Source organism: Hibiscus syriacus, unplaced genomic scaffold (genome assembly GCF_006381635.1).
Source record: "Hibiscus syriacus cultivar Baekdansim isolate YM2019G1 unplaced genomic scaffold, ASM638163v2 tig00112352_pilon, whole genome shotgun sequence".
NCBI classification, from domain to species: domain Eukaryota; kingdom Viridiplantae; phylum Streptophyta; class Magnoliopsida; order Malvales; family Malvaceae; genus Hibiscus; species Hibiscus syriacus.
The window spans coordinates 18257-35308 of record NW_024063312.1 but is presented as its reverse complement, the minus strand read 5'-3'; the positions used below and the strand labels follow the sequence as shown (position 1 = coordinate 35308).

Here is a 17052-nt window from a genome sequence, read left to right as displayed (position 1 = left end):
ATATTGATTATATTCACTTTGAATATCCATTTAAATGTGCTTTACTTATGCATACAAATTACAATGTATTGAAATAGACCAGTCTTAATCTATTATCTACTTTATATTTATCTCTTTACTTAAAATATTTATGAGACTCATATATTTGATAAATAATTTATAAATATAAATTTAAAATATATAACAAATAATATATAAATTTAAAATTATGTAAAATATTTAAATTAGTGTTTAAATGTAAAATCCATAAATTTTGAGGAAGTTTGAACAAACTGGCACGTCCGGTGGATCTGTGGATCATAGAAAACGAAGGCATAGCTAAAAATAGTGATCTCCTTCAAGTATAAATAGGGGAATGGAAATGCAGATAATTCAAGCAGCTCAACGGGCAATGATAAATAAGCAATAAGCAGCCCCACGCAGCTGCAATAATCTTCTTTCTTTCTTTCTTTCTTCCATCTGGAGAAGTTCGGATTCAAGCGAAAAGAAGGGAGGAAAAAGATTTCTGTATTTCTCGTCTCTATTAGGGTTTTAATAACCAGGGGGAAAGCTGTTTAAAAATGGCTAATAACGTTGTTTTTGTGCTTGTCTGCTTGGTGGCGGTGGTGGCCTCCGTGGTGGCCGTGGTGTTCGCCGTGGGGTTGAATGATGCGAAGAAGGAGAAAATATCGACTTCTTCGAAGGCGGTGCAGACCGTTTGCCAACCCACGGCTTTCAAGGAAACCTGTGAGAAGAGCCTTGAATCGTCGAGCTCGAGTGATCCGAAGGAGTTGATAAGGACCGGGTTTCAGGCGACGGTGACGGAGATAAAGAGGGTGTTGGCGGATTCGAAAACGCTTCAGGAGCTGGAGAAAGACAAAGGTAAGAAGAATGCTTTAGAGGTTTGTAAAGAGGTGTTGGATTTCGCCATTGACGACTTAGAAGATTCATTCAACAAGCTCGGCGAGTACGATATGAGCAAGATCGGCGATATTCTCTTGCACATCCAGGTGTGGCTGAGCGGCGCCCTCACCAGCCAGCAAACCTGCATAGACTCGTTCGCGGAGGAGAACGGCGAGGCCGCCGAGAAAATGAAGTCGATCTTGAAAACGGCACAGGAGCTTAACATGAACGCCCTCGGCATGATGTACGGGTTATCCTCCATCGCAAAAGACCTCAACATCCCCAGCATCGAAAACATCAGCACCACGCCGTTACAACGTAAACTCTTGTCGGAGAAGAACAGTGACTTTCCTGTCTGGTTAAGCCACAGCGACCGGAGACTCCTCCAGGCGAATGCGGGATCCATTAAGCCTAACGTGGTGGTTGCTAAAGACGGAAGTGGAAAATACGATAGCATCGTCAAGGCATTGGCTGAAGTTCCGAAAAAGAATACCCAACGATTTATTATTCACGTTAAGGCTGGAGTTTACAAAGAGCAGGTTCACATCATCAAGGAAGCCGAACATGTTATGCTCATCGGAGATGGTCCGACCAAGACTGTCATTACCAATGACATTTGCGTCATAAGGAGTAAACTCAGAACATTCTTCACTGCAACTGTTGCCGTTGATGCGAAGCATTTCATAGCCAAAGACATCGGATTTGAGAACACCGCCGGATACGAGGGTGAGCAAGCCGTCGCCTTGAGAAGTACCGGCGACCTAGGCGTCTTCTACAACTGTCACTTCAACGGGTACCAAGACACCCTCTACGCACATAAGGAAATGCAATTCTTCCGCGATTGTGTCATCACCGGCACCATTGACTTCATCTTCGGCGACTCCAGAGCGGTGTTCCAGAACTGCCAGATTATTGTGAGGAAACCTGGTCCAAAACAGAACTGCATTGTCCTTGCACAGGGGAAAATGTTCCATAACTCCACTGGCGGCTTCGTTCTACACAACTGCACCATCTCTGGCGACAAAGACTATATCCCGGTGAAGGACACGAACAAAGCTTATCTCAATAGACCATGGAAGATTCTTGCCACAGCCATCATCATCCAGACCCAAATCGACGACATCATCGCACCGGAAGGGTACATTCCAATGCTCCCCGGCAAAGGGGAGACTACCTCCTACTTCGTCGAGTTCGGCAACCGGGGACCTGGCGCCAAAACCGACGGCAGAGTCAAATGGTCTGGAATCAAGAAAGTTGATCTTAACACGGCCAAGACGTTTACCCCTGGCCCCCTACCTCAAGTCCAATACATGGATTCCGAATACCGGGGTTCCATGCACTCCCGACTGGATATCCGGCCTGTAAACCACCGAAAGAATCTAAGGCCATTCTTATTATTATCTTTATTGTTATTTTAGTAATCTTATAATTACAATTATTATTAAACAGCTTCTTCCTGTGTATATATATATGTTTGTAATTATTTATAATGATAATAATAAATTAATTTAAATTAACCTCAATTAAATAATGTCATATTTATGTGATAATTAAAACTAAGAATATAATTATTAACTAAATTTATATTAAAATATTAGCTTAATGTAAAAATAAGTATCCAAACAATATTATTAGTTAACTTCATGTGTTTAAAGAATTTTTCGTTGAAAATATGTGTTTAACGTTTTCTTCGTTACACTTTTAGTGTATACCGTTCAAAAAATCGTTAAGTGACATGTGTCATGCTTATATTTTTTTTGAATTTTTTTATTTTTTTAAAATTAACTTAAAAATGTTAAATTATTCTTAAAAAACTAAAATGTTTTAAAAATATAAAAAAGACCCCTAAGATACCTAAACTCAAATCATCCAACTTCTTTGCCGATCGTTATTGCTGTTATTAGGGATGGGCATGGGACTCGAACCCGACGGATCGGGTTTTAAAAAAAAAATCAAGTTCGGACCAGGTTTTTTAAAGATGATGTTTGGGTCAGTCGGATTTGGGTTTAGGGTGAAATTACCCGACCCGACCCAACAAGGAAAAAATATATAATTTTACCATATATATTTAGGAATAATTACAATAATACCTCTCTATATATTATTTTTTTCAATTAAATCATTGTTTTAATTTAATAAAAAAAATAATATTTTTTATTATTTCGGTTCGGGTCGGATCGAGTTCGGATTTTATCTCAAAAAATCGGGTCGGTGGACGGTATAAATTTTTCGGGTCGGTGGATGATGTACAATTTTCGGGTCAAGTCGGCTTGGTCGAAACCCGATCCATGCCTATCCCTAGCTGTTATCGTCGTGCAACGTCGTCGGTGTCATTGTCTTTGTTGTTGTCGCTGGCCGCATACCCTCCGATCATCCCCAGCTAAATCTACGAGATAATGTGTTGGAATTATTTAATTCACGAGATAACGTTCTCCCAAAATTAATTGTTGAAGTAGGGCGAATTGCACAGTGTTGGCCGTAGGTCGCCATGCCTTCCGGGCGACCTACGACGTGGCAGCTTCCGACGAGGGAATGATCGTGTGCATGGGACATGTACAACCCAACCCATAGGTCTCCATGCACTCCCAGCGACCTCCTAGGTCGCCATGCACTCCGGGCGACCAAGAAGGTCGCCATGCATGCCCGGCGACCAAGCTTTTAACCCTTGCACGCCCTGCAAGTCATAGCTGGGAGATTCCTGCCTGACGACCAAGCTTTAACCCTTTGCTCCCTCATGCATGCGTTGCATCCATAGAGCGGGACGTGCAGAAATATCACATGGCCATGCAAGGAGACAAGGTCGCCGGGCGTGCATGACGACCTCCTTGGTCGCCCGGAGTGCATGGCGACCTAGGAGGTCGCTGGGAGTGCATGGCGACCTATGGGTTGGGTTGTACATGGGACGTCTGAAGCTGCCACATCGTAGGTCGCTCGGAAGGCATGGCGACCTACGGCCAACACTGTGCAATTCGCCCTACTTCAGCAATTAATCTTGGGAGAACGTTATCTCGTGAAATAAATAATTCCAACACATTATCTCGTAGATTTAGCCGATCATCCCCTTTCATGAGATCACAAATCTCCCCGTGTTCGTAACCACTCTTTTGGAGATGCTATTTTAAAGCCAAGAGCCGAAGAGAATAAGTTTTGGACTGTTTAGGAAACGAGTTTTATGAATGTTCAGTAGTTAACGTCCATGAACATGTTGGACTAATTGGGGGCCTTCTACTTTCTCCTATATATAATGGATTCTTACATGTCTTCTGTAGACCTCAAGGGACTGGATCTGCAAGCAGTTTCTTTCACCTTAAAGCAGATAAGGCCTAAGGGCCTTTGATTCTAGAAACAAGATTGGTGAAGGTGGATTTGGACTTGTATGCAAGCTAAATACAAGTCAAAAATGAAATTTGTTTTACTTTTAGAGTTCTGCTGAATTCCATGATTGATGACAGGGTTAGCTAGGTGGTGGAACAATAATCGCCGTCAAGCATCTCTCTTCAAAGTCGAGTTAGGGAAATCGTGAATTCCTGAACGAGATGGGCATGATTTCATGTTTGCATCGATTAGAAGAGTGGTTACGAAGGGAGGATTTTCTGGGTGGTTACCAACATGTAAGTTTTGTTGGGATCATGGAGAGGGATGACCAATGAATATGCGGTCGGTGATAGTAACAGCAACAATGGCGGCCGACGATGATGATAATGGCAATAGTGATCGACAAAGGAATTAGATGATTTGAGTTTAAGAAATTTATGGGTCTTTTTCATATTTTTAAAAATTTTGAATTTCTTTTTTGAAAATAATAATAATATTTTTAAGTTAATTTTAAAAAAAAATCAAAAAATAAAAATAAAAATCACGTGTCACTAAGAAATTGTTTTTTTTAACTTTAGACATTTAAAAATATAACGTAAGAAACGTTAAACACATATTTTTAACAAAAAAATCTTTAGACAATGTAGACACCTGTTTTTTTCGGGTTTTAAAAAATTATTTATTTATTATTATTATTATTATTATTTAATATGTTTTTCAGGCCCCATGTTCAACCCCACTACTCCCACATTTTCACTAACCGATTGAAGCTCAACAAACTCTACAACAGAGAAAATTCAAGAAATTTATAAAAAGGGGTGACCTTTCTATGTATATTTCACGCCATGGAAGTGTTCCTGAGGCAACTGCAAAGCATTTCATGCAGCAACAGTGTTGGAAATAAAACACTCACACAAACAACTTTTATTTAAACTCAAACAAATATTACAAGAGCACTCTCACTCAAAAACAAGAACTACAACTCACTCTTATAAGACTTTGCTTCTTCACTCACTTAGAAGCTCTTAATTTTTCTTGATACTTAAAACTAAAATGGGAAGGGGTATTTATACTACTCAAGAACAATCCTACACCACACAAATAAACTAATTTAAACCATTACAAATTCAACAAATATCTAACTCTCACCTAACTAAATTGATGTAAGCAATGACATCATTACTTAAATGATGTAAGCAATGACATCTTTAATTAAATGATGTAAGTAATGACATCAATTTAGTTTGGGTTTGGGTTTAGGCTCCCATAATGGATCAAGTTTATGATCCAACACCCCCCCTTAAACTTGATCTCGTGACCCCTAGTAGGTTCCTTAATCTTAAGAAGTCTTTGCTGGTCAGTGGCTTGGTAAAAATATCAGCAACTTGATCTTGTAACTTCACGTATTCAACTTCCACATCTTTTCTTGCAACACACTCCCTTATATAGTGGTAGCGAATATCAATGTGCTTGCTTCGATCATGGAATACTGGATTCTTCGCTAAGGCAATGGCTGACTTGTTGTCGACACAAACCTTGGTAGGCTCTTCTTGTATCAAACCAATCTCCTTCAATAGATTTCTAAGCCAAATTGCATGACAAACACATGAGGTAGCAGCAACATATTCCGCTTCACAAGTGGACAATGTGACAATCGATTGTTTCTTTGACATCCATGTGAACGCAATATCTCCCATGAAAAATACGAATCCAGTAGTGCTCCTTCGATTATCTATGTCTCCACCCCAATAACTGTCGCTATATCCAACAAGCTTGTAATCATTAGAAACTGAATAGAACAAGCCAAAGTCAATTGTACCTTTCAGATAGCGAAGAATTCTCTTTGCGGCTTTAAAATGGGTGGTTGTTGGAGATTCCATGTAGCGACTAACCAATCCAACTGCGTGAAGAATATCGGGTCTCGTGCAAGTTAGATAGCGTAGACTTCCTACCAAACTTTTGAAGAATGTTGGATCTACACTTTCGCCTTCTTCATGTTTGGTCATCTTGATCCCGTATTCTGCCGGTGTGCTTATTGGCTTACAGTTCTCCATCTTGAACTTCTTCAGTATCTCCTTTGCATAGCTTTCCTGTGAAATGAAAATTCCATCATTTTGTTGCTTAACTTCAATGCCAAGGTAGTATGCCATGAGCCCCATGTCTGTCATCTCGAATTCTTTCATCATCACATCCTTGAATTCATTAAACATGCTTGGGTTACTTCCAGTGAAGATCAAATCGTCCACGTAGAGGCACACGATCAAAATATCTCCATCTTTGATCTTGATATATAGAGCATGCTCGTAGGGACATTTGTTGAAGCCATTCTCTTGGAAGTACTTGTCGATTCGGCTATTCCATGCCCTTGGTGCTTGTTTTAGCCCGTAAAGAGCCTTCTTCAACACCAACACTTTGTCTTCGTGCCCTTTGACTTCATAGCCTGATGGTTGCTGAATGTAAACTTCCTCTTCAAGAACTCTATTTAGGAAGGCAGACTTTACATCCATCTGTTGTATCTTCCACTTGTTTTGAGCTGCCAAAGAAATGATTAGTCTGATAGTCTCCAATCGAGCAACAGGAGCAAATACCTCATCATAGTCAATTCCATCCTTTTGACTATAGCCTTTAGCAACTAGCCTCGCCTTGTGCCTTTCAATCTCTCCTTTGGCGTTTTGCTTTGTTTTGTACACCCATTTGACACATATCGCCTTATGTCCCTTGGGAAGTGAGGTAAGTTCCCATGTGTCATTCTTCTCGATGGCCTTGATTTCTTCGTCCATCACATCTCTCCATTTCTTTTCTTGTACCGCTTCTTGAAAGCTCACTGGTTCACAATCGGCAAACAGACAAAATAATGTAAGATTATCTTGTCGTTCAGTTACCTCATAGAGATCTCTAAGGCTTCTTGTGCGTTGCACAACTCTTTCACTTTGACTCCCACTTGACGATGATGAAGGTGATGAGTCTCCTTGAGTGGTTGATGTTGGTGAAGTGGGTGGAGTTACAAGCTCTTGTTGATATTCATCTAGTTACTCCCTCATTGTCTGCTCATCTTCTTCAAACTGAGGAAAGAAATTGAAGTCATCTGTATGAGAGTTAAAATCTCATTCTCCTTCTTCGTTGAAGACCACATCTCGACTAATCACAAACTTCTTATTGTCTGGATTGTACAACTTGTAGCCCTTCGAATTAGCATCATAGCCGATGAAGATAAAACTCTCGCTTTTATCATCAAGCTTCGTTCTTCTCTCGTCTGGTACGTGAACATGGGCTATACTTCCAAAGGTTCTCAAGTGGGAAATGCCAGGCTTTCTTCCACTCCATGCCTCTTGCGGTGTCTTTCCCCATACACTTCTTGTTGGAGATCGATTTGACAAGTAGACTGCACACGATACTGCTTCCGCCCAAAATTCTTTGGGTAGTTTCTTGCTTTTGAGCATGCTTCGTGCCATGTCGAGGATTGTTATATTCTTTCTTTCTGCCACACCATTTTACTGGGGGGATCTAGGAACTGTCATTGGTCGACGAATTCCATTTGCTTCACAAAACTCTTGAAACTCCTTGGAAGTAAATTCTCCACCTCGGTCGGATCTCATGGCTTTGATCTTTCTACCGCTTTCTCTTTCCACTACTGCTTTGAACTTCTTGAAGACTTCGAAAACTTCTGACTTCTGTTTCAAGAAATATACCCAGGTTTTTCTTGAAAAATCATCAATGAAGAGAAGAAAATAGTTACTGTTACCGAGAGAGCTCGGCTTGATCGGTCCACACACATCGGTATGGATGAGCTCAAGTGGCTTCTTGGCTCTTGTCTCTGACTCCTTTGGAAAGCTTTTCCTGAATTGTTTCCCAGCTAGACATCCTTCACAAAGCTGATCAGGATGGTTGATGCGAGGTAGTCCCTTCACCATCTCCTTCTTAGATAGCAGCTCTAGACCTCCAAAATTGAGATGCCCAAATCGAAGATGCCAAAGCCATGATGCATCTTTATAGCAAGCTTTCAGGCACTTTGCAACATCATTTTGTATGTTGATCAAGAACATTCTATTCTTTGACATTGGCACTTTAGCAATGAAGTTATTCTTATCATCTTTTATAGAAAGATTATAATTATTCATATGAATATCATAACCTTTCTCTACCAGTTACCCTAAACTTAAGATGTTACTTTTCATATTGGGCACATAGTAGACATTTGAAATAAATTGATGTCTCCTATATTTCAAACGGATAAGAATGTTACCTCTCCCTTTCACTGCTATTGTGGAATCATCTCCAAACGAAACATTTCCGCTTACTGACTCGTCTAGCTCCACGAACATGTCTTTCCTTCCATACATGTGATTACTTGCACCACTGTCAAGATACCAGGAATTTACTTGGCCACCATCAGTTTCCTTTCGTGCTAGAAGAAGAGTTTCTTTGCCATCTGTCTTTTCCTCCACGTAGTTAGCCTTCTCCTCAATTTTGTTGTTGGGAGCTCTACATTCTGAAGCATAATGCCCAAACTTTTTACAATTATAACATCGAACTTGAGATTTGTCACGCCTTGAGTTCGGATTAATTCTTCCACGGCCTCGTGTTGAGCTTTCTCCTTTATCATAGTTGTTGTTGGAATTATTATTGTTGTAATTCCAGCCTCGTCCACGACCTCGACTTCCACCTCATCCATGGCCTCTACCTCTGCCTTGGCCACGTTAGTTTCTATCATTGCGTTGGCTTTCATGCATATCTTTGAGTTGCAGCTTAAGGAGTTGCTCAGTAAACTCATGCTTCTTCTTATGCTTCTCTTCATATGCTTACAATGATCCTTGGAGTTGCTCGATCGTCATTTCTTCCAAGTCTTTAGTTTCTTCAATCGTCACGACGATGTGCTCAAATTTGGGATCCAACGAACGGAGTATCTTCTCTATTATCCTCACATCATCTAACTTTTCACCATTTCTTTTTAATTGATTAGAAACAGCTAATACTCTTGAGAAATAATCTGAAATAGACTCAGATGCTTTCATGTTTAAGGATTCGAATTCACCTTTTAATGTTTGGAGACGAACCTTCTTCACTTGCTTGGATCCTTTATAAGAGGTTTGCAGCTTCTCCCACGCTTCCTTGCTAGAGTTTGCACTTGAAATCTTTTCAAAACCATCATCATCTAATGCTTGATAGATGAGGTAGAGAGCCTTCTTGTCTCTCTTTCTTGAATCCTTCAAAGTTGTCTTTTGATCTGGTGTAAGAGTAGCAAAAGCATCATCATCCGTAGGCTCGTTATAGCCTTTCTCTATGATATCCCACACATCTTGTGATCCAAGAAGTGCCTTCATTTTGATACTCCAATTGTCGCAGTTGTTGTTGTTGAGTGTCGGAACTTGGAATGGTGATATATCATTTGCCATATCTCTCAATATAATGAGATTTTGTAAAATTCGATTGCACGGATGAATCCGGAACGATGAAAAAAAAACTTTGGAGGGACTTGGACAACTCGGTCAAGGGCTCCAACTCGGATGACTCGGCTCAACTCGGTGAGTCAACTCGATTTTATGGCAGCAGTCTTCCGGCGGTGCGTGGCGGTGCGTCAGAACTCAGATTGAGAAAATTTTGGCGGCGTCGGATTCCTCTCGTCGAGACCTTCGATCTTTCCAACTCGCTCTGATGCCACTTTGTTGGAAATAAAATACTCACACAAACAACTTTTATTTAAACTCAAACAAATATTACAAGAGCACTCTCACTCAAAAACAAGAACTACAACTCACTCTTATAAGACTTTGCTTCTTCACTCATTTAGAAGCTCTTAATTTTTCTTGATACTTAAAACTAAAATGGGAAGGGGTATTTATACTACTCAAGAACAATCCTACACCACACAAATAAACTAATTTAAACCATTACAAATTCAACAAATATCTAACTCTCACCTAACTAAATTGATGTAAGCAATGACATCATTACTTAAATGATGTAAGCAATGACATCTTTAATTAAATAATGTAAGTAATGACATCAATTTAGCTTGGGTTTGGGTTTAGGCTCCCATAATGGATCAAGTTTATGATCCAACAAACAGGTGGCTAGCTTGCAAGCTCTCCGTGACAATAATCTTATACATCGAGATCTCAGAACCTTCTCATCTCAACAAATGACAGTAGTGCAATTTTAAAGATTGCAAATTTTGGATTTGCAAGATCACTGCAACCTAAGGGGCTTGCCGAAACATTATATGGTTCACCACTTTACATGGCTCCTGAGATTATTTAATTACAGAAGTATGATGCAAAGGCAGATCTTCGGAGAGTCGGGGCTATTTTATTTCAACTTGTTACTGGGAAAACTCCTTTCACTGGAAGCAATAAAATTCAGTTGCTCCAGAATATTATGAAATCATCTGAGTTGCTTTTCCATGTGGAAAACAATTATTTGACTCCTGATTGCAGAGATTTATGTCTAAGAATGCTGCGTCATAATCCAGAAATATGGAAGAACTGTTGAAGGACTTTGAAGTAGCCGAAAAACTCGTTGGAGGAGGCGAGAAAAACTGAAAAATCACCATTTAAGATTCTGAGTTATGGCCACAGCTCTGCGATCGACGACATGGCACGCAATAAAGCCTCAACCTCAGCTCAAAGCTTATTCATCATCCCCTTATTACAAACAACGAATCCTACGACCACAATGCTAATGCCCATCATTCTTTCACCCGAGAACTTCAATGTCGAACCACTCCTTAGTTATATCAACACTCGTTAACCATTGTCCACAATCCTCGACAGCAAGCAAAGGCCCCGCGTCTTCTCAAGCCAGAAATTATGCCTTTCACCAAGACCCCAAACGAACCCATTGAAGTCACTTGCAATAACCCAAGCTACCCTTAGATTAACACTGAAGCCTTCACTGCTTCCATGTGTTCATAGCCGAACCAACCATTAACCCCAAAACGTGCAAACAGCCACTCAAACCCAAAAAGAAACAAAGAACGTGATTAAAGAACCCAATGAGTGGAAGACCGAGAAAAACAAAAATGGGAGCGATGGACTTTACCTTTCGACAACGATGACTCTTGGTGGCCAGAGGCTCCGTTCATGGATCCGAACGGTCAACACGTAAGAAGCAACGCGATGATCAACATACTCTGACCACGGCTCGAACCAACGGATTAATCTCACGTAATCGAAGGTAAAAGGGTCAAGATTTTCATTTTTCCCCTTGTCTTGAAGATTGAAATATGCGGTAACTGTGCAAAGTAAATTTAGGGTTAAAAACCCTTTAAAACTAACCCATTTGCTTCATGTAACCCACGTGTATTTGGTTTTTATTTTTAAATTTTATTTTATTATTTTTATTTTTTTCCTTTTTTATTAACTTTTATTTATCTTTGTTATCTATTGTATTTATTTTGTTATTATTATTATATTAATATTTTTCCTTTTTTCATATTTATTTCTATTTTTTATAATCAAACATTTTTAATTTTCTAGGTATATTTTCAATCGATCAAAGGTAATTAATTCGAATCGAATTTTTAAATTTTAATTTTCGCATTTAAGACAACCCACAAATTAATTGGTACCGAAAGGCAGTACAAGGATGTTAATCCTTTCTTGACTGTAACCGACTCCCAAACTCACACATTTCTGGTAGAACGCAGATCAGGTAAGATAGTGTCCACTCCACCTAAATGTTTTTAAAACGATCGATGGCGACTCTAACCATTTAATTCAAGTCGAAGCACAATTCCAGGCGCAACCGAAAGACGGTCGCGACAGACACCTAAAGTTTATTAAAAGTATAGTTTGGATACTTATTTTTGCGTTGAGACTAACATATTCTATTGTTTTTAGATTCCAAATATTAAATATATTAAATAAAAAATTGATTAAATAATAATTTCATTACATATATTGTGTATAATAATTATCATTTCACATTAAATTTTTTAAAAAAATTATTGTTATTTTCTTTATTTCTATTTGATTTTACCCTAATTATATTTATATTTAGGTAAAAAGATAAATTTTGTCCTTATAATATACTTAATTTATCATTTTTGTCCATATCATATTTACATTTCAATTTAATTCTCAACGTTGTTCAATTGAATCATTCTATACCCTACCCCTAACTTAAAACCCTAAATTGATGATTTTAAGTTAAAGTTTAAGGTTTTGAGGTTATAGGGTTATAGTTTAAGGTTATCGATTTAGGGTTTAAGTTGAATGATATGGTATAAAATGATGCAGTTAAACAAATTTTAGGGCTAGATTGATGCGAAAATATGATAGTGACAAAAATAAAATAGACAAAGGTGACTTTTAAGCCTTATAATTAATTATAAATTTTGAAATGGTTTTATTCTTTTATATTTGATTCCTATGTACATTTATAAAATAAAATTTGAACATTTTTATGATGGGAACAACACTTGTCAAGTAATACTAAGTTGGATTTTTCAATGATTATTTTAATTAAAATTTCTGTATTGAGTGATTTTAATGTATAAATTTGTAAAATATAATACTATACTAATTAAATGATGATAATCAATTTAAAATGATAAGTGTAACTTAATACAATTAAAGTGTATTTCTTCAAATGCACTACATGAAAAAAATGTAACATAGAGGTCTTCTTCTCCCTATATGAAAATACAGTGAATACAAAGATCGGGGTTAAAGCTAAAAAGAAGGATCACTTGGATAAGGTTAAAGGTTCAGAGGTTAATGTTGAAGCTAGTAGGGGTGAACTTCCTATTTCTATTTGATGATCTTTAGCTTTTGGAATGTAAGGGGATCAGTAATTGCCTAAAGCTAGGCAAAGTGATGAAGAGATTGGATATGTTGAGAGCTGATGTGGTTTGTTTTATGGAGACTAGAGTTAGAAATGCTAATTTTTCTAAGGTTGTTGCTCATTTGTCTTCTGACTGGAATTTAGCTACAAACTATGACTATTCTGATGGGGCAGAATTTGGGTGCTTTGGAAAAAAGACCTCCCTTTTTCTGTCTTAATTGGGTGTGACCAGGCTTTATATGTTGTAGGTGATGTGGCAGGCCACAGTTTGGTTATTACTGCAGTGTATGGCAGTAATAATATTTTGGCTAGGAGGGGCTTGTGGGAGCATTTGAAGCTTCTTGAAATTGTAGTTGGCTCTTCTGCTTGGATTATTGGGGGAGATTTCAATATTATTGCAAATGCTTAGGAGAGCTCTGACTTTGAGACTATGGACTTACATATTACATCTGATATGGATGATTTCAAAGGTTGCTTGGTGGATTTAGAATTACAAGATCACCCTTTTACTGTCCCACTCTACACTTGGTCTAACAAGCATGAAGGTTCCTACTTGGCTCGAAAGCTAGACAAGATTTTAATTAACACTCACTGGCTGTTGGAATTCCCTGACTCAGCTGTAAAATTCCAAGCACAGGGGGTCTCTGATCACTGCCCTGGAATAGTCTAGACCTAGAAGAATGATCAGGTTCACAGGCCTAAGCCTTTTAAAATTTTCAACTGTTGGACTACTAATGAGGGCTTTATGGGGGTTGTTAAAGAGTCATGGCTGCAGCAGTGTAATGGTAATGCTATGCAAATCCTTTTTAACAAAATGAAAAGATTAAAACCTCTGCTAAGGGAGTTCAATAGAAGCCACTACTCAGATATTTCTGCTAGAGTTGCTGGGAAGAGAGCATAACTGGAATCTATTCAAATCTATAATCTGGTTCATGGTGATCAAAAGAGGCTAGATGAGGAGAAGTTGATTCAGGCTGACTTAATTGCACTAGAAGCTGTTGAAGCTAATTTTTATAAGCAAAAAACAAAGGCTCACTGGCTGCAAGAGGGAGATTTGAACACCAGGTTTTTCCACCATAGAGTAGAATCTAATAAGAAGTGAAACACCATCAGAATCATTAAAGATGAGAATGGAGTATACCATGAAACTTTTGATGACATGGCTGCTGAATTGGTGAAGTTCTTCAAGAACCTTATTGGTACTGTTGATCCCCTGGTTAGGGGTTGTTCTGTTGACTATTTGAGGTCCTTGCTGAATTTTTCCCTTCCTGAAGGAGCTGTTGATTTCCTTGCTGTTGAGGTCACTGATAAAGAGATCAAAGAAGAACTTTTTAGACAAGGAAAGGACAAAAGTCCTGGACCAGATGGCTTCACCTCCTGGTTTTTCAAGGTAACTTGGGAAATTGTTAGTAAGGACTTCCTTGATGCTATAAGGTATTTTTTCCAAACTGCTTCTCTTATGCCTTCCTTTAATGCTACCATTATTGCTTTGGTACCGAAAACCTTGAATGCTTGTATGGCTAAGGATTTTAGGCCTATCTCCTGCTGTTCAGTGATCTACAAGACAATCACTATATTGAACTATGTTTCGATATAACAATTTAAGGCAAAATGGTTTTTGGACTTGAATTGAATTTACAAAATGTATTTGGACTTAATTGAATTTATTCAAAATTTACAAAAATAATTCAAAGTTCTTTTAATTTAAAATTGAGCACAAAAATGTTTTTATGAATAGTAATTTACTATTTGAATAGTAAATCACTGTTTGAACAGTACCCGAGGCTCAAAAATTCCAGTATGTAAAAGGGGAACCGATTCCCCCCAAGGGGGTAACGATTCCCTCACTCTTCATCAGCCCAACGGTCATAATATTTGAATATTATGAAGGGGTATCGATTCCCTATGAAGGGGTACCGATTCCCCCCATTTTGGACAGCCTATTTTTGCAGAAAAATCATTCCCAAACGGCTCCAAAACATCCCCAACATCTAGATATGACTTCAAACACATTCCAAGCTATAAATACAAGCTAAGGACACTTGAAGAAATAAGAGAACAACTATCCAAGTAATCAAACACAAGAGAAGAGTTTTTCATTCTTATTTCATCTTTCTCTTGTAAATATTTTGTTCTTGTGAGCTTAATTCTTGTAAACACCTACCTTAGAGAGGTTTTATTGTTTACATCTTTTATCCTTTTGTAAAAGGGAAAGGTTCTAGCTTAGCCCGTGTAAAAGCTAGGGAAAAGTTATAGTTTAGCCCGGAAAAACTAGGGAGTTTGTAAGGTTACTCTTTATCCTCAAAAGAAAGAACAAATTAGTGAATTTGTTGGAAAATCCTTGGTGAGGAGCTAAGGTAGTGGACGTAGACTTTGATTGAGAAAGTCGAGCAACTATAAATCGTTGTCCAATTCTCTATTTTTCAATCTCCTTACTCCCTAAACACAAAACCATTCCGACCCCTCTTTGCAAGTCGTTCTGGTTGTCGTTTCGAGCTTCCGAAAATCCTAACAATTGGCATCAGAGCCTATCTCATTAAGAAGGTTTAACCACCTTGAGACTATCCTAGAAGAAGCTCTACCAATTCCCGACGCAACCGACAAAGAAATGACTTTTTCCTCCGGTGCTTATTATCTTGAAGAATATCCTATTATGGATTCACAACCGGTCAACAAGCCACCCTTATTCAATGGAGCAAATTATGCACATTGGAAGAATAAGATGATGTACTTCATTCAATCATACAATCTAGGAGCTTGGTACTCAATCATGGACGGTTACTCCTCTCCACCCGGAAAGTACAACGATTGGAGTAGAGAAGAGCAGAAAAATTTTCAGCGTAATTCTAAGGCTATACATATTCTATTTTGTGCTTTAGGCCCAAATGAATATGGAAGAGTCTCATCTTGTTCCAGTGCCAAAGATATTTGGGATAAGCTCCAAGTCACTCATGAAGGAACCGACGAAGTGAGGGAATCAAAAAAAAGTCTTCTCAACTATAGCTACGAGAACTTCAAGATGAAACCCAATGAAGACATCAAAGCTATGACGAATAGATTTTCCGTGATTGTCAACGGTCTCAAGGGATATGGAGAAGCAATCCCTAATGAGAAGCTTGTGAAGAAGGTGATTTACTCTCTTCCAAAGGAGTGGCAGTCGAAGAAGACGGCCATTATCGAAGCTAAAAACCTAAAGTCTCTCACTCTCGAAGAGCTAATTGGTTCCCTTCTCACTCATGAGATGATGGTGAAGGAAGATAAAGAAAGGGAAGAGAAGAAAAAGGTAGGCATTACCTTCAAATCCACCAATGAAAGCTATCGAGAATCAAGTGATGAGGTGGATGAAGAAGACGATGAACAAGAAAAAGAGATGGTCAAGCTCTTGAAGGAACTCAAGAGATTCATGATTTCCAAGGAAGTAAAACATGAATCAACCAAGAATAAGAGTCTCCCGGTGTGCTTCAATTGTCAAAGAAAATGGCATGTCAAATATGAATGTCCTCTTCTAAAGAAAAAGGGGAAGAAGGCATTTGTTGAATCTTGGAGTGATGAAGATGATTTCAATGATGAAGATGAAGTAGTCAACCTATGCCTCATGGCCACTCATGAAGAAGTTGAGGTATCTTCTAACTCAAATGAATTTAATTCATTTACTTTTGATGAGTTACAAGATGCTTATAATAGGTTGTATTTGGGATTTGAGACCATGAATTCCAAATATACGAATTAATTTCAAAACTCAAAATTAAAAATAATTTGATTTTGAAAGCAAAAGTTGATTTTGAAAATCAAAATGAAATTTTGAAAAATGATTTAGAGCTTTCAAAAATCAAAATAAATGATTTAGAAAAGAAAAATTTTGAGTTAGAAGTTAAGCTTGAAGGATTAACAAAAGAAAAAGAATTAATTTCTAAAAATAACCTATTATGTGTAAAAATGGTAAAATGCTTACATTGCCATTTTCATGGTCATTTGGAACATACTTGTCCTTTGAAGAAAGGAAAACATTTTAAAATTAGGCAAGTATGGGTTCCAAAAGGAACAAGGGGCATTGAAACTAACGTCCAAGGA

The 17052-nt window shown here is 38.2% G+C and overlaps 1 protein-coding gene across 1 annotated transcript; it reads left to right on the top strand.

Annotated features, from left to right (window-relative positions):
* The first annotated feature begins 381 nt into the window (after window positions 1-381).
* On the top strand, window positions 382-2300 carry LOC120178520 (pectinesterase-like). The gene has a single exon (XM_039184339.1). It carries the CDS (start codon window positions 561-563, stop codon window positions 2298-2300), a length of 1740 nt encoding a protein of 579 aa, XP_039040270.1. The 5' UTR covers window positions 382-560.
* Window positions 2301-17052: the final 14752 nt, after the last annotated feature.

Excerpts from the sequence above, each read along its gene's own strand:
- LOC120178520 (XM_039184339.1), top strand. The coding sequence starts at position 561 with ATGGCTAATAACGTTGTTTTTGTGCTTGTCTGCTTGGTGGCGGTGGTG.